The sequence below is a fragment of the Capsicum annuum genome, chromosome 5, assembly GCF_002878395.1.
Source record: "Capsicum annuum cultivar UCD-10X-F1 chromosome 5, UCD10Xv1.1, whole genome shotgun sequence".
NCBI classification, from domain to species: Eukaryota; Viridiplantae; Streptophyta; class Magnoliopsida; order Solanales; family Solanaceae; genus Capsicum; species Capsicum annuum.
Window position 1 is genome coordinate 55767783 of NC_061115.1, and position 27871 is coordinate 55795653.

Here is a 27871-nt window from a genome sequence, read left to right on the forward strand (position 1 = left end):
GATATGAACAAAAAGGGAGCACTGGAGGTGAGTACAGTCCACTTGTACTCAGTAGGTATCATAGGATGACTGAGCACAGTAAAAAATAAAGCATATAAAATATACACGCTACGGAACGCCACCTATAATTAGAAAAGGTCCCAAATGGTAGCATACACCATCTCCACTAATAGTTCTATAATATACACATATACCAGACACAAATATGAGAAAGGAGCAAAATTATCCATATATACCCAATATAAGTATAAGAAAGAGGTATAAATAGACAGATATCATATCAAGGACAATAGTACAACATGGAATGAACACAATACATGCAATAAAATTAAAATGATGATGATAATTATGATGATGTGATACTCGAGGTTGTTAAACAACCTCCGTATACACCTACCAAGTTGAGCTCCTGAGGTAGGACCCATGGAGGACTCGTCAACCTATTTTCAATAAAATGTCTAATACCGATATTCATGACTCCTCTCCAACACATCCCTCGGCAGAGGGTCTATAATAATGTCACAAGCCATTGTTTTCAGTATTTCCACAGTGGTAACAATGTTTCACAAGTGCATATAATATGAGGATGCAATGCTTACAACCGACTAGAAAGAGAATTTCCAAAGCCAACCAATATACCAACCATGTGAGCCAAATCCACTTAATATGCCAATAATCCATGAATCCAATGTAATCATATGACAATAGAGTAAAATACACAACAATATACCATTGATGCCACATAAATTCCAATTTAGGCTATTAACCAGAAAGATACCACCAAATATACAAACATAAGGCCTATAATATCATACAGGACCTCACGTGATCATACATAGCATATAATGTCTCGATGCCACAAAATACAACTACATAGGCCCCCATACTAGCACAACACAATATTAATAGCCATTTCCATGATTGGTTCCAACACCCATAAGATGATTTCTTATACCAATATTAACTACCCTAGCCCAGTCTAAAGAAAGCAAAGCCAAAATCTATCTCAAATGCCATAAACCACTACAAATAAGCCTTCAACACTGAGCCATCACCTCACGAACGGACCCAAAATCAAATAAAAATACAAATATAGAATCTAAACATCAAAAGAAAGTCAACTATACCCATATTGCCTACTCTTGGGTCAGGTCAAAATGGACCCCTGAAATGGGTTTTCAAAAAAAGGGTATTACAAGAATTTTTGTCCAAGAAAATATTTTCCATTATTAAAGAAACTTATAGAAGAAAACCGATGTGAAAACGAGTTGGAATTGGGGTTTAAATTAAAGAATTTTCCATTTTTAGGTCTTCCGAACCAAAATCCCCAAATTTCATTTTTCAATAAAAGTTTAACAAGATTAAAATGATAAGAATAGAAGAAAAGTAATTAAATAGGTGTTTGGATCTTACCCAAGCTTAAAATGGAAAAACTCGCTCAAACACTCAAAACCCCATGCTCCAAGTCTCAGAAATTGTGAAAAACATGAAGAAGGGGGATTAAACCCACCCAGGCATCGCATAAGAGACCATTAGGTCTCTTAAGTGACCAGGCATTGCTTATGCGATGCCTGCCTTATCGCTAAAGCGATAAGCCCTTAGGTGATAAGGAGTTATTTAAGAAATAACCTTAGTCAGTTGCCAGGTTGCTTAACCAACCAACAAATCACCTAAGCAGAGTGGTTCACTAGTTAGAGACCTAGATAATTCCAAGTCTCCGTGAACCCCTCGGGATTTATCTGAAATCCTAAGAACATAAACAAACTATATTACTAGACTAAATTTGATGCTTTGGACTCAATGGTGATATCAGATTTTTGAAAAAATATTATTTTTACAAAGTTGACCCCAAAACTTGATTTGACAACTTTTTGAATCGAGGATCAAAATGAAATATAAAAGTCGTACAACTACACCGTCCATGTTACCAACCTAAAATTGACATTCTAGATCTGATGACATAGTTCATTTTGTCATTCGACGCACAGATTAATAAATGTTGATCAAAGTCAACTAATAATACTTCATAACCATCAAAAAACATAATCTCATATAAATCACATCGAAATGCATTGGGAACCATGCCATCATCCCCACTCCCTAGAAACACCACAAAGCAACGATGGGGAGGTGTAAAATGGTCAAATCATATAAAAATAAAAAATTCACACAAATCACTAATAAATAAGTCATTACATCATCCACTGCTATGAATCTAGTTCGTCCTCAAATTAATGGCAAAAGAAATACCTGAATTAGTGAAAAGATAGGGATAACTACCACGCATATCAGACACAACCTCCCTAGTAGACTCATCTATAGATCGATGTCTCCACTAGACCTTAACCACTAAAATATCCCTAGAATACAATCATCTAACATCCATAGCTAGAATAGAGATGGTCTCCTCAATAAAAGACAACTGCCCATCTAGATGGATTAAATCCCAATGAATGACAAGATATTAATTCGGAATGTAATGCAAAAGCATAGAAACATGAAAAACTGGATAAATATCTTATAAACCTAGGTCAATGCTAACTCATAAGCCACATGCCTTATAGTATAAAGAATCTTAAAAAGTTCAATATACATGGTGCTAAGCTTACCCCTCTTCCCAAATCTCATCACGCCCTTCATGGGTGACATGTTAAGAAAGACTCGATCACCAACACTAAATCTCAAGGCACATAATCTACAATCCGTATAGCACTTCTGCCTACTCTAAGCCACTCGAAGTCTATCTTGAATGATCTGAACTCTATCCAAAGACTCATAAAGCAAGTCCATTCCTTGAGGTTTGATTTCAGAAACCTCAAACCAACCAACTGGAGAATGACAACACCTACCATACAAAGTCTAGAAATTATCCATCTTAATACTAGAATGATAGTTATTATTATATGCAAACTTTGAAAAAGCTAGATGTTGCTCTTACTAACCTCCAAAATCTATCATACAAGCACGGAGCATATCCTCCAAAACCTGAATAGTCTGCTCTGACTGACCATCGATCTAGGGGTGAAATGCTATATTAAGGTCAACTTGGGTACCCAACTCCTCCTGAAAAGTCTTTCAAAAGTGAGAGGTGAACACTAAACCTCGATCGAGATAATAGACACTGGCACACTATGAAGACAAACTATTTTATGAATAGAGATACGTGCTAACCTCTTAGTCCAAAAAAAAAGTAAACTAAAATAAAATAACTCAATTTGGTCAATCAATCTATAATGAACCAAACACTATCAGAACAATGAGAAGTACGAGACAACCCATTCATGAAGTCTATAGTGATTTCTTCCCATTTTTACTCGAGAATGGGTAGCCATTGAAGAAATTATTAGGCCTCAAATGCTCATCCATCTATTGGAAACACAAGGACCTAGGTATAAAATCTGCTATATCCTTTCTCATACCACCCCACCAATAATGTTATCTCAAATTATGACTCCCAGATTGATGGAATACCTAGAACAATGAGCCTCCTCCAAAATCAATCTAACTCAATCACCCACTCTTGGTGCACAAACTCGACCTCCAATCCTCAAAATACCATCTAGATCAAGTGAGGCTTCCTTATCCTCGCCATTCAACACCTTATCTCGAATCACTCTCAAACCATCATCATTAAATTGAGGAGCCTAAATTTACTCCATCAAGCAAGACCAAACCTCCATAAATGCCAAAACATACCCATGTGTCAAAATATCAAGCCAAACCATCTGGTAAGAAAAAGACTAATCCTCTAAGGCCAAACTTTTCTCATAGGTCAAAATATGCACCATGCTAATCGACTTTTATTTTAAGGAATTTGTAACCACGTTAGTCATGCTTGAATTATAGAGAATAGTCAAGTCAGAATTCTTAAAAAACTCAAGCAAATGGCGCTACCTCATATTAAGATCTCGCTGGGTAAAGAAACACTGAAGACTATGATGATCTAAGAAAACCTCAAAGCAGACTCCAAACAAGTAGTACCTCCATAACTTTACAACAACAAGAACAATGCATAACTCTAATTCATTGGTAGAGTAATTTCTCTCATTAGGCTTCAACTGATGAGAAGCATACATAATCAACTTACCCTCCTGCATCAACACAATACCTAAGCCAACTCCTAAAGCATCACAAAAGATAGTAAAACCTAGGCCCTCCTTTGGCAAAGTCAAGATAGAAGCTAAGGTCAGCAAATCCTTGAGCTTTTAAAAGCTCACCTCACAAGCATCGGACCACTGAAAGGAAATCTTCTTCAAAGTCAACTAGGTCAATGGAGCTGAAATAGATGAATTACCCTCAACAAAATACTGGTAGTGACCTACTAATCCAACAAAGCTCCAAATCTTAGTAGGAGAAGTAGGACTAGCCTAATTGTGAATCGCTATAATCTTGGCTGAATTAAGCATAATACCATCTTTGGTCACTATATGACCCAAGAAAGAGACAGACTCCAACCAAAACTCACACTTAGAGAACTTAGAATATGACTTCTCATCCCTCAATTTCTAAAGTACAATCTACAAATGCTCCTCATGGTCAGTATCACTCCTGGAATAAACCAAGATATCATCAATGAATACAATGACAAAAAAGTTAAGGTACGGTTGAAATACCTAGTTCATCAACTCAATGAATGCAGCTAGGGCATTGATCAATCCAAAGAACATGACTAAGAACTCATAATGACTGCATCAAGTCTGAGAAGTTTTCCATGGAATATCTGAAGCTCTAATCCTTAATTGGTGATACCCCAACCTTAAATAAATTTCAAAAACATCAAATCACCCTGAAGCAGATCGAACAAACCATTATATGAGGAAAGAGAATACTTATTCTTAACCATTACCTTGATCAACTATCGATAATCAAGATACAAATGTATAGACCGCCATTTTTCTTCACAAATAAGACAGGAGCACCCCAAGGTGATTCACTAGATTGAATAAATCCCTTATTCAACAACTCCTGAAATTGGTCCTTCAATTCTTTTAACTCTAATGGCGATATCCTATAAAGTGGAATAAAAATGGGTTTGCTGCCCGACTCAACAATAATAGCAAAGTTAATATCATAATTCAAGGCATTCCAGGCAAATTCATAAGGAAAACATTCATGAACTCACGAACAATATGAACGAAATCCAAAGAAAAAGGTAAAGCAACACAAGTATCACGAATATGAGAAAAATAAGACAAACATCCCCTCTCAACCAAGAGACAAGCCTGAAGAAAATGTATAACTCTCTTGGGACCCAAATGAAACACACCCTTCCAAGTTATCCTTGGGACACACGGTGAAGCTAAGGTCAAGGACTTAGAATACAATCTAACACAGCAAACCCAAAATAACATTAAAATCTACCATATCTAGGACACAACCCAAGTCTCACACCCAGCAAAAGTCACAGCACAAGATCGGTGCACCTGATCCACTACTAAAGAGTCACCAATAGGGGTAGATACATGGATAGACATTGCAAAAGGCTCACTAGAAAAATCAAATCCTGAAACAAAATATGCACACACAAAGGAGAAAAATGACCCCAGATCAAATAACACAGATGAAGATCTTAAATAAATAGGGTAGATGCCTGTGATGATAAAGTTAGAACCCTCTACCTCTAGTTTGGCGGGTATAGCATAGCACTATCTATGACCACCACTTAACTAAGTAGCCCTGCAACTACCAATATGGGTACTACTACCTCTGCCCCATGCACCTTTAGTAGAACCTTTACCCCTCATAGCCGATATAGGAGTAGCCATGAAAACATGATAGGGAAATTCCTTAGCTAAATGGCTAACCTTATAACACACATAGCAACCTCTACTGCCCAACTCAATAGAAGGAGGTATGGTTGAGCTAGAACAACCACCCGAAACTGATGTAATATTAAACCCACTACCTGAACCCTACAAGGTTGTCTACCCTGGTCTACCATGATACCCTAGAAAACCTCTAGAATCTCTACCTTGAGTAGTTTGACCTTTGAACTCGCCCTGATGGCACACCCTCTTGCCACCTCCCTAAAACCCTCAAAGAATAGACTCAGTCATCCTGGAATGATCCACTATACTTTAAAAGATTCCTAAGACACTACTATCTGAGTCATACCTAGCTTAAAAAAAACATCCACAAACTTTTGAATCTTTTCAAACTCGATGGCAATGATGGCATAAGAATATCTAGACAAGGCATAGAAATGTGCCTCATACTTTGTAACAGTCATGGAGACCAGCTCCAAGTGAATAAACTCATCTCTTATTTGATCCCTCAAACTGTACGGCATAAACCTATCTACAAAAGCCTCAACAAACTGATCCCAGGTCATCTTTGGAAAATAAAGAGGTTTGCAACTAACAAGTGACCTCCACCAATCTCTAGCTGCCTCTTTCAACTGATAATTAGTATAAGAAATCCGATGCATCTCAAGTGAACCAAGGTTATGCAACTTCTCATGGCAATCAATTAATAACTTATAGTCATCCTTGCCCACAGCACCGTTAAACCTAGGAGAAGAAAAATGAGTGAATCTCTTAAACTCTTCTGATCATCAAAAGACATAACTATACTCACAATAGTATGAGTTAAAATAACTCTGGATGGTTGAGATCCTATCTAAAGAGGTAACATAGAAAAAGGTTGAACTCCTAGTCTTGGAATACCTTACTCAGACACTAGAACTAAATAAGGAATATCACTCTGAGCCTGCGGTATACCATAAGCAAACATCATTATCACTGGAATATTCACACTCAAAATTAGTAGAATACCATAGGCAGACTCTAGCACAAATAAAGGTACAATACTCAGAGCTGGAGGAACACCAAGTACACTCAAATGGACACCCTTCAAATGGGTCACCAAGTGAATTAATAACTCCTCTAAGACTGGGGTAGAAGAAATTTATAGGATTGGAGTAGGCCTCATATCTCCGGTATACTTAACCTGAGGCTCAGGGGAGAGCCCCCTAGTACTACCTCTGGACGGGTCAAATCCTCGTGCCCGTCCACTACCTCAAGCCCATCCATAGCTTGTAACTCGCCCTTTAGACTAAGCCCTATCCTTATATCATAACTCCTCATCTCTAGCCTTATCTGCATAGAAAAAAATGAAATATTGTTCAGAACACAAGGTATAAAATATCCATATGATATATAATGAAATAAGAAAAGTGTCCTAAAGATATCCTATAGCCTCTCAAATATAGATATAGACGTCTATGTACCGATCTGTAAGACTACTAAACATCTTATTCTTACACCGATAAGACCAATGAAACTTGGCTGCTCTGATACCAATGTGTCATGATCCAAAAACCAAGGGTCATGATGGCACTTATCGCGACAAGCCTTGACAAGTAAGATAATCACCTAAATTGATATGAAATGAGAAATCAATATCAAAACCCAAGGCAATGCTTCGAGAACAAAACTAAACCACACAAATATGATAATAACGGAAGTACATTGGCAAAAATGCCATACAATTCCCAAAACTTGGTGTCACAGTGTAAGAAATACTAAATACATCTTGAATTTCAAAGATATAATAATAGAACAAAAAGATTAAAATTTGTCTCTGAATATAAAAGAAGAGGCAGTAGATCAACTCTGGTAACATAGCTCGACTGCTACCTTGAATAATACTTTAGATAATGCCTAAACCAGCTACCATATGGCACACTCATACTTGGACCTACATCAAAAGGGCACAATAGGGGTGAGTACAATCTACTTGTACTCAGTAGATATCATAGAACGATTGAGTAAAGTAGAAAATAAAGCATATAAAAGACACACTATGGGCACACAACCTGCAATCAGAAAATATCCGAAATGGTAGCCCATACCTTCTCCACTAATAGTTTTAGATTAGATTATACACATTACCATACACAAATACGAGAAAGAAACACAATTATCCACTTATACTACAACAAGTATAATTAAAAAATACAAATAGACATCACATCAAAGACAATAATACAACACAGAATAAATATAATACATAAGATGCAAGGAAAATGATGATGTTATGATGATGTGATACTCGAGGTTGTCACACGACCTCCGTATACACCTACCAAGAGAGCTCCCGAGGTAGGACCCATGGAGGATTCATCAACCCATATTCAATCCAATATCCAATACCAATATTCATGACTCTTCTCTAACACATCTCTCGGTAGAAGGTCTATAATAATGTCACAAGCCAGTGTTTTCAATATTTCCCCAGTTGTACTAATGTTTCACAAATGCATATAATATGAGGATGTAATGCTCACAACTAACAACAAAGATAATTTCCAAAGCCAACCAATATACCAATCATGTGAGCCAAAATCCACACAATATGCCAACAATCCATAAATCCAATGTAATCATAAGCCAATAGAGTTAAATACACAACAATATAATGTTGCTGCCATATAAGTTCCAATTTAGGCTATTCACACGAATGATACCACCAAATATACAAACATAAGGCCAAAAAGATCATATAAGACCCTACACGGTCATACATAGCAGATAATGTCTCAATACTACAAAATAACAACAATATAGGGCCCCATACAGGACTAAGACAATATTAATAGCCATTTCCATGATCGGTTCCAACACCCATAACATAATTTTTATACTGATATTAACTATTCAACCTAGTCTAAAGAAAGTGAAGCCATAATCTACCTCAAATGCCATAAACTGCTACAAATAAGCCTTCAACATCGAGCCTTCACCTCACGAATGGTGAAAATCATAAAGATGGGGGGTTAAATTCACCCAGGCATCGCCTAAGTGACCATCGAGTTGCTTAAGCAGCTATCGATTAAGTCGCTTATATGATGCTCTTCTTATAGTGTAAGCAACATAGTTGTCACTTAAGAGAGAGGTTCCTAGGCGATGAGAATTCACTTAAGTGATACCCTCAATGGCTGTCAGGTCGCTTAAGCAACCAACAAATCGCCTAAGTGGGTGCACCAACTAAGTGGTGCTGGTGCACCAGCTGGAGACTTGGAGAATTCAAAGTCTTTGCAAACCCCATGGGATTCATCCAAAATCCTAAGAACGCAAACAAACTATGCTACTAGACTAAATTCGATGCTCCTGACTCTAGCAATATCAGATTTTTGAAAAAATATTATTTTCACAAAGTTGACCCTAGAAATTCAATTTCACAACTTTCTGAATCGAAGGTCAAAATGAGATATAAAAGTCGTAAAATCACACCAACTATGTTACCAACCTAAAATTGACATTTTGAATCTACTGGCATAGTTTGTTTTATCATTTGATACACAGATCAACAAATGTTGACTGAAGTCAACTAATAAGCCTTCATAATCACCAAAAATCACAATCTCGCACAAATCACATCAAAATATGTTGGGCTCACTCCGGGCATGTTCGGATCACTTACAATACACAAGCGCCAATCATCCCCACACCCTAGAAATATAACAAAGCAACCATGAGAAGGGGTAATGGTCAAATTACATAGAAATGAATAATTCACATAAATTATTAAAAATTAGGTCATTACATAGATATTAGCACAGAAGGTGGAATACTACTCATAGTCTAAGAAATATCATAAGTAGATGTCAGCATAAATGGTGAAACTACACTCGAGGTTGGAGAAATATCATATGCAAACTTTGGAACTGATTGAGGTACCATACTCAGAACTAGAGGAACACCAAGTGCATCTAAAGGAGCACCATACAAATAAATAAATAGACCCTTTAAAATTAGGGTAGAAATTGAACCCTATGGGACCTGAGATAGCCATGCATCTCTTGCTTGTTAAACCTTGGGCTCAGGGGAGATCTCCCTAGCACTACCTCTGACAGGGGCAGCTCTGCCCGTCCTCTCCCTATGGACCATCCACGGCCCCTATATCGCCCTTTAGTCTAGGCTTCATCCTCGGGTGCTAGCTCAGCATCCTTAATCTCCTGAGATCTAGTCCTTACCATCTGCTCTGAAAAAATAGAAATCAACTTAGAATATACGATATGAATAACCCGTACTATAAGGAATCAAAACATAGAAGTTTTTACTAAATACATTATATAGCCTCTCAAAGATAGATACAGAGGTCTATGTACCGATCTGCAAGACTCTATTAGACATCCTGCTCTTACACTTATTAGACTAGTGAACTTGTCACTTTGATACTAATTTGTCACATTTCAAAAACTAGGTCATGATGGCACTTATTATGTCTAAGCCTTGATAAGTAAGTCAATCATCCAAATTGATAAAGGAATACACAAATATAGTAATAAACACCTAGACAAGACTCCTAGAATAAAGTCAAGCCAATACTAAAATATAATTACAAAGAAACATGAAAGAAAATCCATAAAATCTAATCCCAAAATATGGTATCACAGAATAAAAGCATCTAATACAATATCTGAAACTTAAAATACATAGTCTATCTCTGAAGTAAAAATAAAGGCAACTTGGATAGAAGAGGCCTAGAGTCGACTCTAATAAGCTTAGAGTGGCTACTACCTCGAAATGTCACCAACTCAACCGCGTGAATTAGCCTCTATGAGTTGTACTCATACTAGGATATGCACTGAACGGGCATAGTAGGAGTGAGTAAGGTCCACTTGTACTCAGTAGATATCACAGGTCAACTGAGCAAAGTAGGAAATAAAATAGGTAAAATGCTTAATGAGCACATTACTTGGAAATAGAAAAGTGTAAGACCCCGTAAGATCCTAGCTCATTTTAGCTAACTCTTGCATGCTAAAGGAGTCTAAGACTTAGAAAATTTCACCAAGTGTTAAGACTTAGTCATTTTCAAAGCCTCTTAAACTTTGATAATTTTAATTCCAACCTTTTTGGCCTTAAAACATCAATTTTTAAATTGATTTATGATTGAGGTGGTCGATAGCATGTCTCGGGTAAGTTTTGGATTTTTTTGACGAGTTTGAGGCTTGTTTGGATGTTCAAACCAGCAAGTCAGCGCAATATTGCCGCGGCGCGCCGCTTATTGCATTGGTGGGGTACAACACAGCGAGGTGCCTAACGCGTCAACTGAGCGACGTGACGCATTGCTTACCGCATGACTGGCCACATTCAGTTTAATTAATTCTGGGTATATATGGGTATTTGAGTCATTTTCTCTTTACTTTGCCTCAGCCATAACACGAGATTAAGGTTCCAAAAGGGCAAAATCACTCATCTTTTCACAAACTCTCTCGAGAACAAAACCCTAGCTTCTTCAAATCTAAGTTTAAGCTGCAAGAAATCACCAAGAACACACAAAAATTCATCAGTTAAGGTATGTTAGATGTTCATTCATGGATCCTTTTCACCCATGGAGTTCAAGAATACATTTTAAAGTTTAAAATCAAGACCTTTACATGTTTTCATGAATTTTATCCATGAACTTCCATGAAATTTTGATTTTTATATCATGTTTACATGTGTTTTTGTTGGAACTAGCCTTTGACCCATTTGAAGGATGATATTTGCATATTAAATACTTAACCCATGATTTTGTATAGAAATTATGTTATTATGCCATGATTTAACTATTCCCATGCTTTAACTTTATGACCCCCATGTGTTTGGTAAAATGCCTAAGAGATGGATTTTAAACAATGACTACTTATCATGCTTTTGAAGGTTTAGTATATTTCTACTAGTAATGTTATCAGTCCTGGAGGTTATGAATACCCGAAAACTTAGCTGTTTACTTAGTCTCAGTATTTTTAAAATGGTTTCAAATATATTAGAGTATTATCAGTTCAGCAAATTATCAGATTAATAAACTCAGTTCAATCCAATAATCAGAGTCAGTCTAGTTGGTAGTAGGATTTAGCACCGAGCAAACCCAGGGATGGGGGCTCACTTGTCAGTTGAGGGTGTGACCCTCTAGTAGCAATCTCTACATTCTAGAACTACGTAGCCAGCTTAGGTTGAGATGTTAACCTATCATTTGAGGGTTGACATATATCTCACTAGAGCACCTGCCAGTAGAGGGTGACTTTTTAGTCCTTCGGGACTTCACTTTAGTGGATCCACACAGTCAGTGTTAGTACTCGTGTCACGGTATTGACACCCTTCCAACTGGGGTCACAGGTTGGACCCCAATTAGCTCATATTAGGTTATGTCATTTAGATGATAGCTCTCACAGTTTCAATCTAGTATCAGTTTGAAGCCAGTTCAGGTTTACTTGATCATAGCATACAGTTTATCAGTTAAATCAGTATTCAAATTTCAGCATTTTAGTTTACAGACTATTCCAGTATTATGTTATATGCTTGGTCATGTATCCTCAGATTTTACAGCTTTCATGCATCCCATGTATCAGTTATCTCATGTTATTCATTCAGTCTATGATTATTTATGTACATGAGCACATAGATATCAGCCTAACCCCATCTATCACACTAGTACATTCAAAGTACTGACTGCATACTCGTTTTTTGCACTATGATGTATCATATCATAGTTTCAGATGCTCAGGTTCCCGACCACACCTAGACCTCCCAGCACATCAAGAGCAGTAGCAGTAGTGAGTCCTCATAGTTCGAGGACTAATTATGGTATTTCAATATTTCAGTTTCGTAGTCAGTTGGAGTTAGGTGGGGCCTGTCCCATCAACTCTCATTTAGTCAGTTTTAGAGGCATTCGTACATTTCAGACAATCAGTTAGTTGTCAGTTTTATCAATCAGTTTTCAGCATTTTCTCTTATGTTTCATACTTGTGGATTTCAATTGTATTGTTTTCAGTATTGAAACCTTATGGCATATTTAGTTGTTTTTGCATATGTTTGTTATTACTATATTATTCAGTACTCACAACAGGTACCAGCTCATGGGTTAGCTTGTGGTCTCTCGGGACTGTAAGCACCGTGTGGCATCCAGGGTGTACTCCCGAGGCGTTACAAAAAATCTCAAATGGTATCTCACACCTTATCCACTAATAGTTCTAATATATATACACACACATATAATAAGTATACAAGTTAGTAATAACATGAATACAAAGAAGGAAATACACAAAAACCACATGTAATTCAAAGAAACTAAGGCGGCAAGCAAGATATATATATTTAATGCAATGCAATATAGATGGAATGAATGGTAAAATTCATTGCATGACTTTTCATATACATGCGTTGATCTTGCAGCTACCAGGCAAGACCCATAGGAGGTTTACAACCCATATACTATGTCACATATCTTAGTCTCTATCTCAATCTTAACTTTCCTCTTCGGCTCGTGTTCACGAAGAGGATTTCCATAAAAGTGCCTCATTTTCTTTCAAAAATAATATGTTTCAGTGGTACCAATATCTCATGAATGAAAATATATGGAATAAAGATATAATGTTCACAATCAGCCCAAAATGAGGATATCCAATTCAATCAACATGTAAGTATATATAAGTAGGCTCATAAATTAACTTAATATGTCCATAACTCATGATTTATTAACTCAATAGATAGCATCATAATAAATATACATGAATACATCATTATTATCATATCAACCGCAAACTCGGATATTTTATCATAATAAAAGCAACTAATGCTCAAATAAGGACCACATTATCAAATTAACCCATCCCCCCCCCCCCCTTTTCCATACACACCAGAGATATTATATCTAGAATAGATTTATAAAGATGTACAAATAAGGTCAATGATGTCAAATAAAGTCTCCACATGGGAAACACATAATATTAGATACTGCAAGTCAACAACAACAAAATATAAGCTCCCACACGAGAACACAACTGTAAAATAATCATGAATTAAAACTCCCTAGTTACTTTCCTAACTCATAGCATGCTTTATTTATATATTAACTACCAAACTCTATCTGAAAGAAGTTAAGTCATAACCTACCTTAAAATGGTGAATCTCAATCTAAAGTTCCTCACCATGGAGTCTTCCCCTAGCAAACGGACTTGAAATCAACTACAATATTCAAATATAGTATCTACGCATTAAAGAAAGCTAATGATACCCGTATTACCCATATTCTAACTAGAGTCAAAACGAGTACAAAAAATGGGTTTGAAAACGAATGGCGTAAAGTCAGAATTTTGTTTCAAAGACACATTCCCCAAGGTTATGGGAGCCTACAAGAGAAAACTCAGGCAAAAATGAATTAAAATTGAGGTCCAAAATGAAGAAAACCCTTCTTTAACTTTACCAGTAAAAACCCCAATTTCCACTCTGAAATCATGATCTAAAGGTATTTTTGATGATAAAATCAAGAGAAACTAGTGGCATTATGAGTTTAGAAAGTTACACAAAAATCAACATTGAGACCCTAAAAATTGTCTTTCCCAAAGCATGAAGGTCCAAAAATGAAAGAAAAATTGAGAAAAAAAGGGTAATATACAACTGTTGTCGCTTAAGTATTTAAGTGGCCGCTTAAGCGACTATGGCTAAAAGGTACCAGGCCGCTTAAGTGACTACCTGTTAAGAGATGCTTGGCCGCTAAAGCATCCATCGCTTAAGCGGATGCACCAGATATCAGTTGATGCTAATTTTGGTGCAAGCCTACCAAGCTTTTATTGGACCCTAAGGATTTGATCGGGATCCCACCGAGACAAACTATATACGCTTCTAGGCTAATTTTGATGTTCCAGACTCAATGACAACGTCAGATTTTTGAAAAGGATCATTTCCACAAATTTAACCCCTGGGATCTTATTTCACTATTTTCTAAATAAAGAGTAAAAACGAGGTAGAAAGGTCTCGAAATCGATCCAACCCCGCTACCAATCTAAATTCAGCATTCTGGATCTGCTGGAATAGTTCATTTTTTCATCCGATACTCAGAATAACAAGTATTGACTACAATTAACTATATGGTGTTCAAGCCTCTAAAAATCACGAACTCGCAAAAATCCTCCCGTTCGCATCAAAAATAATGTCAACCATCTCTGAACCTTAAAGTCAACATGTAGCAACTATGCAGAAGAGCAAAATGGTCACTACATGTAGAAATGGAAAATTCACCAATCAAGGTCATTACAACTTGTGGAATTTATTTTCCCTATTCCAATAATAAATTATTTTCCTTATTAATAAAAAATTTATTTTTTCAAAAAAATATTTAAATATTTGATCAATCAAATATTAAAAAATATATTATTTTTTTCATCCATATCAAACACACCCTTAGAATGAGTGTGGAACCTAATGATAGACTAATCTCTTCTCTAATATATTAAAGGATGAAAGACAAAGAAATGTTGTTTGAACTATTTGCTTTTCATTAAAAGATTTCACAATAGATAAAATTGTCATTTACTATTATTTAATTAGTTTTAATAAATATAAATTATCCATAATTAAAAAGAAAAAAGAGTCAATTAAATTATCAGTAGGTTATTACAAGTAGGAAACTTAATAAAAAAATTTCTATTTTAAAAGAAGTCAAATAATGGCTTAGTTTCAAAAGAAAAAAAAAACAATTAAATTAAAGTTTTTATTCCTTTAAACTTTAAGAAGATCACGTCTATTAATATATAATAAAGATCAATTATTTTTTTGTTATTCTTGAATTTTACGTGGAGGACTTATGTTAGGTTTGAGAATCTTTATTATTTGTTATATTATATTATTGCTGAGAAATTTTTGAGAGTTCATACCCCCTTACCTGAGTAGTAGGAAATAAACATCTAACATATATAAATAATTTGTTTAGTAATTAAAAAATTAAATATAACAATAAATAATTTATACCATAACTATTTTTTTTTGTACTTTTCGCACTAAAAAAATAAAAAATCTTTCATATTTAGGTAATCCCTACTTAGATGAAAAGATTTTTGACTTCTATAAATTGATAATTCTTTCTTTCTATAATAACATATAGCATCCACAATGTAAAATTTGGTGGCACGAATATTCTAATAACTACTTGTTTGGTAAGATCTAAGTTAGGTTTGCATTGTTTTAATATCTTCATTATCATGATATTTTGTTGTAGTTTCTGTTCTGTCAAGTCTATATTGTAGATGAATGTTTAGTCGATATGAAGAATTTTTTTTTGTTATGGTTAAGTTCAACGGTATTATAGTAATACTATCGATTATTGTAGTTTCTATTTTGTTACTCTTTTGTTGTTTTTCAGGTGGTAGATGAACGTATGATCGGGCTTTGAGGAATTTTTTAGTAAAAGCTAGGGTTTGATCGTATTGTTATAACACCTCGATTATCGCATTTTTTATTGTTCTTTACATGTAGATGAATGTTCGATCGAGTTACGAGTAATTGTGGTGTAAAGGTTAGGTTTAATCAATTTGTTTTGTTGTAGTTTCTGAACTATTACTATCTGTTGCTTTTGCTACTATTCGTGTTGTGATAGTTCACGTCGTAGGAGATGATCAAGATATCGATACTTCACACATGCCTAAATGCATAAAGTTGTCTATCTTCGATCTTTAAAGTCACTTGCTATTTTTCAATAAATTATTTTTGTATATACATTATATATCGATTGATGGTTTGACATGAAGCACACGTACAACACATGTACACTTGACTAGTTAAACAGATAGCCGAAATGGAAAACAAATGTAAAGTTGATAAAAATTAGGAATAGCGCAATAATTGAGTAACTATATGAGGCACTACACGAAACTAGCCTTATCAGTCGTTAACATATAAAATACGAAAAAGGCCTAAAATGTCCTTCAACTATGTGAAATGGTGCAAAAACATCCTCCGTCTACCTGTTGGACCTAAAATATCCTTTTTGTCTACTTACTGGACCCAAAATATCATTGTCGTCTACCTATTGGGACTATTTGCCCTTTTATTTAAAAAAAAAAATTTATATAATACCACAACTTATCTTGATTAAACTACATAAAATCTCCATTATTTTTATTAATATTAACCAAATAAATAGTGCACCATATCAATTTTTCGTCATTCTAAATTAATCTGAAAAAAATTAAAAAAAAACATAAATAATCATTTTTAAAAAATTATTACATACACATAGCCGTATTAGTTAGTTGTCAAATATAGCATATAAAATATTCTAAAAAACATTCATAGCCATTTTTAAAAAATTATTACATACACATAGCCGTATTAGTTAGTTGTTAAATATAGCATATAAAATATTTACTTTTATAACAGATTCTAATATATAAAAAAATAATTATATATTAAATTTCCATATTTCTTATTTATTGCCTATTTTTATGGAAACCTTTGTTCATTCATTATTATATGTTATATCAAAATTTTATGTTTTTCATTTTTATTGTCTGCTTTCACGATACTTTCACAAACATACATGGTACATTTATACCATACAAATTATATTTATACCATATAAATTTTTTATATCTAAAAATATATTAAAAAAATTACAAATCCTTAGTTCATGGCACACTTTTCTTTTTAGTCTATTTCAAAAGAAATGTTACCTTACTGTAATTAGAAACAATTAGATTTATAATTCTCCTTTTATCCTTAGTGAAATGTTTACAACTACAAAAATATATAAGAATTGTTTTATACTACAAGTTTCAAAACTCTTCCTTTTTTTTTCTTAAATACTATGCTACGTAAAATGAAATGGAGGAAGTAAAGTTTATAAACATAAAGTTTATCATGATTTGAGCCCGAGCTCAGCATGGGCCTAATGCGACTACTATATATACACTCGATTTCTATAGTTATTAATTTAATTTCTAGTTAGCTAATTTCTTTGTTGGTGTTTTAGTTTAATTGTGTTAGGCTTTACTTGATTTATTTATTAATAAAATAGGTTTGATTTAGTTAATATTAATAAAGTAAGTTTAATTTAGTTAGCCATATCTAATGTTTAATTATTAGTTTAATTATTAGCTTGACTATTAGATTAATTGTTAGTTAGTGTTATGAAATAATAAAGAACAAGAAAAAGAGAAGAGAGAATAGAAAGAGTGATTCTTATTTCTTTTCTTGGGGGATGAGAGATCATATGATTGTAAATACTATGAACAAAAACCCCATCTATTTATAGGGGAAGTTTACTCCCACTCTGAGTAAAAGACGAATGCTTCAAATCCTAATAGATATCAAAGTAGATCTTGATAGACATTCACTATAATGTAAATATATTTATAACTCTCCCCCTTGAATGTCTAGATAGATAATGTGACTCGTTAAAACCTTACTAAAAAAAACCCAGTGGGAAAAAAATCTAGTAAAGGAAAAAGAGTACACATCTCTAACAATACGCATATAGGCTGCCTCATTAAAAACCTTACAAGGAAAATTCAGTGGGACAAAACCTTGAAAGGGAAAAAGAGTACAACGCATATTTGCTCCCGCTAATGAGAACATCCTTGAACTTTTGCATTCCGATCTTGTGCAGCATCTTCTTGAAAGTTGCAATTGGAGAAGATTTGGTGCATAAATCAATCACACTATCTGTTGAACGAATCTGTTGCACGTTAATATCATCATTCTTTTGTAGCTCATGTATGTAGAAAAGCTTTGGTAAAATGTGCTTCGTTCTATCTCCATTTATGAATCCCCCCTTAAGATGTGCTATGTATGCTATATTATCTTTTTATAAAATTGTGGGTAGATTGTCATATTTCACACCACATTTTTCTCAAATGAGATATATCATGGACCTCAACCATACACATTCACGGCTTGCTTCATGAATAGCTATTATCTCAGCATGATTCGATAAAGTGGCTACGATAGACTGCTTTATATATCTCCAAGTTATGGTAGTACCACCATATATGAACACATAGCCTATTTGAGACCGAGCTTTATGTGGGTCAGATAAGTACCCAACATCATCATGACCAATAATATCAGGACTACAATCTTTAGAATAAAACAAGCTCATGTATTTTATCCTATTTTGATGTCTCAAAGTAGGAGCAGAAATATACCTTGCTAACAAATTGACTGAAAAGGCTATAGGCCTTGTAGTATTTGCAAGGTACATGAGTGCATCAATTGTACTAAGATATGGTACTTCATAACCAATCCAATTCGATATATTTTGAATTTCAGCAAATAATCTATTGCTTTGAAAACTCTCCAAGAGTTCCAATGATGTTCAAGTAATAAGCTTATACAATATAAGGATTATAAATAAGTTTCCCAGAAACTTTTATATGCTTCAAGTAGTTTGAATCCTTAAAAGTCTTCACATAAGTTTTGTCAAGTGACAATATTTAACATTTCATGAGTGACATTTTCAAATATCTGGACTTACTTACCAAGATGCATCCTTTCATGTCACTTGATAAATGTTTCTACGTCAGCATGCTTAAATAAACGTAGAATTTAGATCCTCATAATCTTTCACAATATTGCGATAATATTGTGTCAAATATATTGATGATATATCATTTCGTATCGGTTCACAATGCGACATAGTATTTTGAGATCTCATCACTTCATTATTTTCAAGAACATGAACCTTACATAAGGTTTCATGAAGTGTTATGTCGTAGGCTCTTCAAGAGTTCATTGCCTTCTTATTATGATTATTTTCTCCTTATTTTTCAAGGAATATTTCATTTGAAACGATTAGTCTACCATGCTTCATGCATGAATAGACTTTGTTCTTGAGAGACATAAAATAGGAGCACTTACAGCTTAAATATGAGATGTGTTTGATATTTGACTTGAATTATCTTTTGAATGAGGATCTGATAATAATTCCTAACATACTTCATAGCTGCTTATAATCTCCCCCTTATGTTAGGAAAGCTAACATACATCCTCCATCTTCTTTGATGGATCTATCTTTGTGCATCATAGTACATTCATTAATCATATACCGCACATCAAAACTATTAGATAGAATAGTTGGTTCAAGACTTTGAACCAATTGAGGGGAAGAAATAATCATAATTTATTGGTATAATACATACAAGTGTTATTGTATGCAACATCTCATATTTCAGATCAACACATGAAGTTTTATTCTCATTAGCAATGGTTTAGCTATTTATCGAAGACATTCAATGTCAAACCATCATCATCAAGATAAGTTTCTTGATTGGACAATCTGAAAATTATGTTCTTAACTCAATTTTGTTGAGCAAGCAACTTTATGAATGTCAAACTGCAGGTTGACAATGAATGTACATGTGATCATCTTATTGATGTATTTTTTCAACATATCACATGATAGGTGAACGAACCTTTATTCACCTTTAATTCTTTTCAGATTTGAAGGGATCCAATCCCAATATTAGCTGGTCCAACCAACTTATCATGAGAACAAACGACATAAACAATTCTTGAAGAATCTTTTAGTTCTTCAATACATGCACATCTTCGAGATGTCACAATCGTTCATATCAATTGATGAACTTTTATTCTAGTAAACTTCAAGTTTACCATGACATGTGTTTTTGCTTTAGCAAATTTTAGATTTACTATTATTGGAATAAATTTCAGGTTTACTACTTCAGAAGTAGATTTCAAAATAACTTTTCTCAATTATTCAACCTCTTTCGGAGGTGAGTTGTGATACCATCACAATCAAGTGCACGTTTGCATTAATAAGCTTCTCATTCCCCAGGAATGGAATATAATCATGCCTTAAGCATATCAAATTATGATAGCTTAGAATCTCTTTCAAAATATTACTACTTCAGGAGCAACTCGAGGCATACATATGATCTAGAGAATTTTTCTCTAACATATCTTATGATCATAATACGCGTGCAAAAATATCATCATTTTTATGATCATTATCATATTGTCCATCCATGCGTATATTCGTGCATTCAATCACTTATTTTCTTTCAGACATTTTATGCATTGCTACCACATACACCTCAAGAATGAAGTAGGTTGTCATATTTCAAACTTATAATATATTGCTACCATATTCACTTCAAAGAATGGAGCAAATTCAATGGGTCGAATTTCATGACTTTTCATCAAACACCCATTATTTTGCCTTAGCCATCACAATATCATCAATACATGCATTGAGATCCAATCTCAACGTATTATCCAGATAAAGGCGTCTTAGGCATAAATTGATGGGACTTGAACCCAACATATTATCATCCCTTTTGATAATATTGTTCTTGAGGAATAAATCAAAAATATAAATGGTTCCAAACCAATTATTTTTTCCTCAAATCCAATAATAATTATATTAGTAGTAGCAAAAGAAAGATAATATAAAGAATTACTAACCTTGAAATCCTTCATATTTATAATCTCACCTTATTTGGCAGAGTCTCGTGCTGATAACTTGTTATGAAATAATAAAAAACAAGAAGAAGAGTAGAGAGAATAGAGAGAGTGATTCTTATTTCTCTTCTTGAGGAATGAGAGATCATATGATTGTAAATATAATGAACAAAACCCCCCTCTATTTATAGGAGAAATTTACTCCTAGTCTGAGTAAAAGACGGATGCTTCAAATCCTAATAGATATCAAAGTAAATCTTGAAAGATATTGATAAACATTCACTATAATGTAAATACATTTATAACAGTTAGTCTATTTTTTAATTATCAGTTTAATTATTAGATTGATGGTTAGTTAGTTTTTTTTTTTAGTTATTTGTTAAATTGTTAGTTTAATTGTTAATGAATTAATTTCTGTGATTATTAATTTAATTGCTAGATAGCTTATTTCTTTGTTGGTATTTTAGATTAATTGTAAGTTAGCAATTACTTGATTTATTTATTACTTAAATAAGTTTATTTATTTTAACTCAGTTAACCATATCTAAAGTTCAATTTTCAGTTTAATTATTAGTTTAATTTAGTTAGCCATATCTAAAGTTTAATTATTAGTTTGATTTATATTTAAAATTTAATAATTACATTAATTATTAGTTAGTTAATTTTTTAATTGTTAGTTTAATTATTAGATTAAAGGTTAGTTAGTTTATTTTTTAATTATACTGTAGTTTAGTTGTTAATTAGTTAATTTTTGTACTCGTTAGTTTAATTGCTAGTTAGCTAATTTCTTTGTTGGTGATTTAGTTTAATTGTTAGTTAGAAATTGGTTGATTTATATATTAGTTGAATAAGTTGATTTAGATATGTAGTGTTAACTTAGTCAACTATGTAAAATGGTGTAAAAATATTATCCGCTTATTTATTTGGTCTAAAATGTCCTTTCTGTCTATCTATGGGACCTATAAATGCCCTTTTCACCTGTCTATTGGGCCTAAAATGTCTTTCTCTTCTGCCTATTGATCCTATTTTGTCCTTTTATTTAAACAAATTACATGAAAAGGTCCTCCTTAAAACTTAATTATATAAATAATAGTACTTTTTTAATGCTACAAAAATAAAAGTTTTTTTTACATATATAGTCATTTAAAAAAAAATAAAAAAGTTAATTATAATTTCTAATTTAATGCTATAACTAATTATCAATTCACCTTAATTTAAGAAATATATTTTCGATCTTCAATTTAAAAGTGGAAAAGATAATTCTTGCTTTCAAATTTTTTCTCTCTTGTATTCAAAATCCAAATATTTTAATAAAAATTAAGTATTTCATTATTTGCTCGTGTATGTTTCATTTTGTTTTCATGTATGTTAATCATCTAGTATTATTTTATTATCGTGTATTTTAATTCTAATGTAATTGATTAACCATATTTTTTTATGATTAAATATTTATAAAATAAAAATTATTATGTTGAAAGTATAGATATATCATGTGTTTTGTTGTATAAATATAATTCATGTCAAAATTAGATTATTATTATTATTATTATATTTTTGATATAATTTATGGGTAAATATATCTTATTGAGTCGGAAGTAGTTTTCTTCTTAAAAATTATTTATTAAATATAAATATATATTTCTACATACTCTGGTAGGTTCCTTTCTTCCTTCTCTTCTGCGCCAACATTTGGGAAAATGGTTCATCCATCGATTTCTGGAGAACAACGTGTTGCATGCACCTGTTGTTTGGAGTCTTAAATTTCTCAAATTGAGTTTCGAAATGTCTCAAGTGTGCGCTTTATTTCATCCTATTCTGCTGAGATTTCCTTTCCAATTGTTTTTCCTATTGCATAATTTTAGCTAGCGAGGTTTTATTAGTGGGTACATGGTAGTTCCTTTGTATTTTTGAATGAAGAACTTGTTCAATTTCACATGCATCGGGATATTCAATTTACACATTCATACATCAATGGTGTTTGATAATATGCCTAAATCAACTATCTTTTTAAAAAATAATCTCTCTATTGACAGGTGTTCTATACTATACTGATCTATTTTCCAGCAATTTCAGATATGAAAGGCGATGTAGTAAATTGACTCGTCAAATGAATAATTGTCTTTTTTTTGGTAGTATCATGTATGTGTTTGGAAGTTAAGTTGCTCAGCCTCTTGAAAAGTATTGCCGAACCCTGCACCGCTTTTGAAGGGCCCGATGACATTTTAAGAGTCCGAGCAATATAGTTTGGAGGTATGATTTTTCTTTCTTTTTAAGTTTCAAGGTTTTCATGTGTAATAGTGTGGCCATATTCTTCAAATGCTGTAAAATCTTAACCCTAATCTTCCATTCTGCAACCATGTGTCCTTGAGTTGGTTTAAACTATGTTTTATCACTTTGTCGATCGATTAAGTTGACTTTGTAGAGTACCATCTATCGAGGTGTGATGTTTCACTTTCTTCGTCCAAAGTAGAACAGTTTTTGAATTAGTGTACTTCTTATTGGTGAAAGGATCCAAGTCATATTTAGAAAATTTTTAAATATTCATCTTGTGGAAAAAATCATATCTATTATACATGGGACAAAGTGAGAAGGTTAGCTTTGGGATTGACTTTTAATTATTATAACTTGAGTCTGATCATATTTTTGAATGGCATTACTGATTTTTATGCTGCTTTTGTTATTTTGTGAATGTCCTCGATTCAGAATGCGCTTTTACCCATCTTATTTGAAAGAAAAAGCATCATGAGTCTTTGGATCTAAATTAATTTACAATACCAGCTCTGAATGATACTTAACATCTGATGCAGTGACAATTCTGAATGATTTTTCATTGTGCCTTCATATTCACCATCTCCATCTTTACCATCTTCACGACAACGGCATCAGCGCCATCATCATCATCGTGGATTCATTTGAGATCAATTCTATTTGTTGTTGCTCACTCTTCACCAACTTACTGTTCTTCCTTTTTCTCTGATCCGTGAGTCTCTCGAGCCTCTTTCACTTTCTATACTACTTTGATCTACTTATCAGTTATTCATTTCACTGTAGTTTCTCCGTTCAGCTAACATTTCACTTAAGTTTGGTGTTTTTCCTCTCATATCTCGATCAAACATCAGATTACAAGAACCGTTTCTTTTTTCGTGTCCTTTTTATTTTATTTTTAATTTTCATTTGCATTTTTTCTGAATCAAAAATTGAAACTACATATTTGTTCATTCAGTTTAACTAGTAAGCCCGTGATTTTTGTTGGTACACATAATAGTGTTTATGCTCCTTTCCTTTCTTTAGCTTCCAAAGATGTACCACGGGGTTGTTGATTATAATCTTTTAGGTCTACCCGTTTTCATCTTTTTTACTATTCATAGTTTGTGAATTTGAATTTCTCAATGCGTGAAATAACTAAATATTTATGATTTATATAGTTGGAATATAATGATTGCAAAATTTTGATTTCACAGGTTTCAAAAAGTGGAAATTGCTCTAGGTGTGAAAAAGAGCACACTACTTCAATTATTGGAGGTTATTTGTTTTCCTCTTTCTTTTATTATGGAAATTTTGATGGAGTTTTGTTAGTTTTCCATCTTTAGATTCTTCTTTTTGCTGGATATTCATCTTGTTGAAAAAATCATATCTATTATAAATAGAACAATGTGAGAAGGTTAGCTTTAGGATTGACTTTTTAATTGTTATAACTTGAGTCTGATCATATTTTTGGCTGGTCTTACTGATTTATGCTTCTTTTGTTATTTTGTGAATGTCTTCATTTCGGAATGCGCTTTTATCCATCTTATTTGAAAGAAAAACATCATGAGTCTTTCAATCTAAATTAATTTGCAATACCAGCTCCGAATGATACTTATCATCTGATGCAATGACAATTCTGAATGAATTTTCATTGTACCTTCACCTTCACCTTCTCCATCTTCACAATCTTCGATGACAACAGTATCGGTTCCATCATTATTGTCGTGGATTTATTTGAAATTAGTTCTATTTGTTGTTTCTCACTCTTCACCAGCTTACTGTTCTTCCTCTGATCGGTAAGTCTCTCGAGCCTCTTTCACTTTTTATACTACTTCGATCTACTTATCAGTTATTCATTTCACTGTAGTTTCTCGATTCAACTAATATTTCAGTTAACTTTAGTGTTTTTCGTCTCAGATCTCAATCAAACATCAGATTACAAGAACCATTCAACAAGATTCTCTTAATCTCTTTGATTCTTATGAGTCTATCTCATTTATGTATATGAAGAGGTGTGAAAAGTGTGATGAGAGAAAGGGGGACATATATCTGTCGTCCACGTGGCATTGTCCTTTGGCTTGCTTCCCACAAATCCAAACCCCCACCTACTTGACGAAGGGTAACTCCGTTATTTACATTTCCGCTTTATGCTTAAAATGGGTCTTTACCATAAAGTTCACGAGGTATTCTATAATTCCAGGACTTACATTTTTATTAGTCAGTAATGATTAGATTAGAGGATGGTCAAACTAGCTTATAAACTTGTTAGCTTATTAATGTGATTGCTGAATATTTTAAGTGCTTATACATCAAGTGCCTATAAACTAATATCAGTCAAAAGTCATAAGTTGGTCACCCCTAATGTACGATTTTTCAGCTTGCTAGTCTTAATAGAACTTATAAACCTATGATTTTTAAGCTCTCATCTCAGAATAGTATTCTTTTCCTTCTTATTTTACTTTTCTTCTTCAACAATTGGCAGTTTGTAAAGCTTTTCAATGGATATTCAGAGGACAACAAAGAAAATGGTATTCGATTTTGAAAATACAGTCATCTCATTAAAGGATTCTTCAAGATGTCACATAATGCTTATTTACCTCAGAAGAATCTTCAGAAAAGGGTTGTATATTTGTGCAACGAATGACGCGTAACAATGAATCAAGGATTACCTTGTTTTTCATTGTTCATAGTTCTGGGAACTGCTTCGACAAATTTTAGGAACGAGTTGGGTAACGCCTAGGGGTCTACGAGATGAGTTTTGTTTGTCGGAAGGTTGTGGAATGACAGAAACAAAGACGTTTGACGGTAAGTCTATATTTATACAATTTTGAAAGTTTTTTCTTCTTGTGGGTACCAGTAGCATAATTGCAGGCAAAAAAGGTAGTAGAAACAGGAAAACTAAGATACAACAGACACATTTTTCTACTGATATGAGTTGAATTAAAGGGTCCTCAAATATTGTGGGATTTTTAGAAACTTTTATTTTCAACGTTGAACCTCTTCTCAACTTTTGTTTTCAGGTCATGAAAGAGTTTCATTCTCTAAAACAAATCAAAGGACATGAACAAATTACTTTGGTGACATACTATGGCTTTCCGGAGAAGGGCAATGTGTCCAGAATTTGGTAAAAGTTAATTGAACTCAAACTTGACTTTTCTTTTCAGTGTATACCCTACTGAAACAATCTATAAGTTTACAGTTTATGCCTTTCTGAAAAGTTCAAAATTATAACTCTTGTAATTTGTACCACAACTGGATATATACAATATGAAGCATGTTATGTAAATATTAAGTTAATCATGTTTTCATTATTTGGTTACTCATATGATGGTGGAAATGTCCGTGCATCGCATGGGCACGGGCCATCTAGTAACTATATATAAGGGAGAATCTTTGAATTGGTAGTCCTCACATAATTTTTTTTATCCATTTTAACCCTAATTAAATTTTAATGACTTTGTAAGCTTTCATCCATTTTAGTAAATTTGAATAATTATATGGACTTATTAAAGGTCGTGCAAAAAGTGATGAGTAATAAAATAAGTGATAATGACACCATGCAAGATCTTTATCTAACCAATTAAAAATTAATTCAGAATTTGTGGTCTTTTTTTATGTGGAAATTACTATTAGATATTAATTTTGGTAGTCCTCACAATGGTATTTTAGGTATTTCAGTTTTGTTTTTTGTTAAGCAAAAATTATTACACATGACAATTAATGATGTGTTTTTCTAATATGTTTTCATTTATGACCTTATTATTTTTGTGAAGACCATTTCACTTTTATTATTGGCCTCTTCTTGTCACTTATTAAATCATCTTTAGTTAAAACTCCATTTATCTTTAATTAACAATCACTTTAGCTCAAAAACACCAATCCAAATCATTTTTAATACAAAATTAAAGTTTGCATTGATTTTCAGCGACACTCTTATAGTTCTTATTGATATTGTACAATTTTCAAAAGACAATAATAAATAGGATAACTTAATCAATAATACCTTGTACATATTATTTTTCTTAGAAAACATGAAGAAAGATGCAATCATAATGAAAATGGGATGGATAAGATATTCTTTGGGGGAGCGGGAAGGGGTGTAAAACGTAAATGAATATAAGATGAGAAAAATGAATTATGCAAAAACTCTTGCTACAGGAAATAATGAATTAAATTAAAACTAAATAAATATTAAAAAAAAATATTTCTATATATAAGTAAACATTTAGATACTCACAAAATCATAAAAATATAAATAGTTTTTATTTATGATCTTTGTCAAATTATAATTATTTAATTATTTAAATCATGTTATTTTACAAATATTGAATTGCTTTTGGCTCTTTGATATATTCTAATTCTCTGGTAATACGTTCTTATTCACAAATATTTTTTTTCTTAAAAATTATCTACCTACGTATTTAAAAACTTTAACAATTAGG

General features: G+C 33.0%; 1 protein-coding gene across 12 annotated transcripts; it reads left to right on the top strand.

Annotated features, from left to right (window-relative positions):
• The first annotated feature begins 22821 nt into the window (after positions 1–22821).
• LOC107870665 lies at positions 22822–26726 on the top strand. Of its 12 annotated transcripts, none has more exons than XR_007055752.1 (7): positions 22824–22975; positions 23316–23432; positions 23990–24162; positions 24644–24704; positions 25347–25548; positions 25912–26234; positions 26450–26726. XR_007055752.1 is itself a non-coding variant. In XM_047413031.1 (7 exons), coding segments are annotated over exons 2-6 (471 nt in total). In that variant the 5' UTR covers positions 22825–23432; positions 23990–24001; the 3' UTR covers positions 26033–26234; positions 26450–26726. The 12 variants fall into 12 exon arrangements, 3 of the variants coding, with proteins under 3 accessions (XP_047268988.1, XP_047268987.1, XP_047268986.1); XR_007055750.1 differs by having other exon boundaries at positions 22825–22973; positions 24644–25548; positions 25912–25957; positions 26032–26234; XM_047413031.1 differs by having other exon boundaries at positions 22825–23432; positions 25912–25957; positions 26032–26234.
• The last annotated feature ends 1145 nt before the right edge of the window (positions 26727–27871 follow it).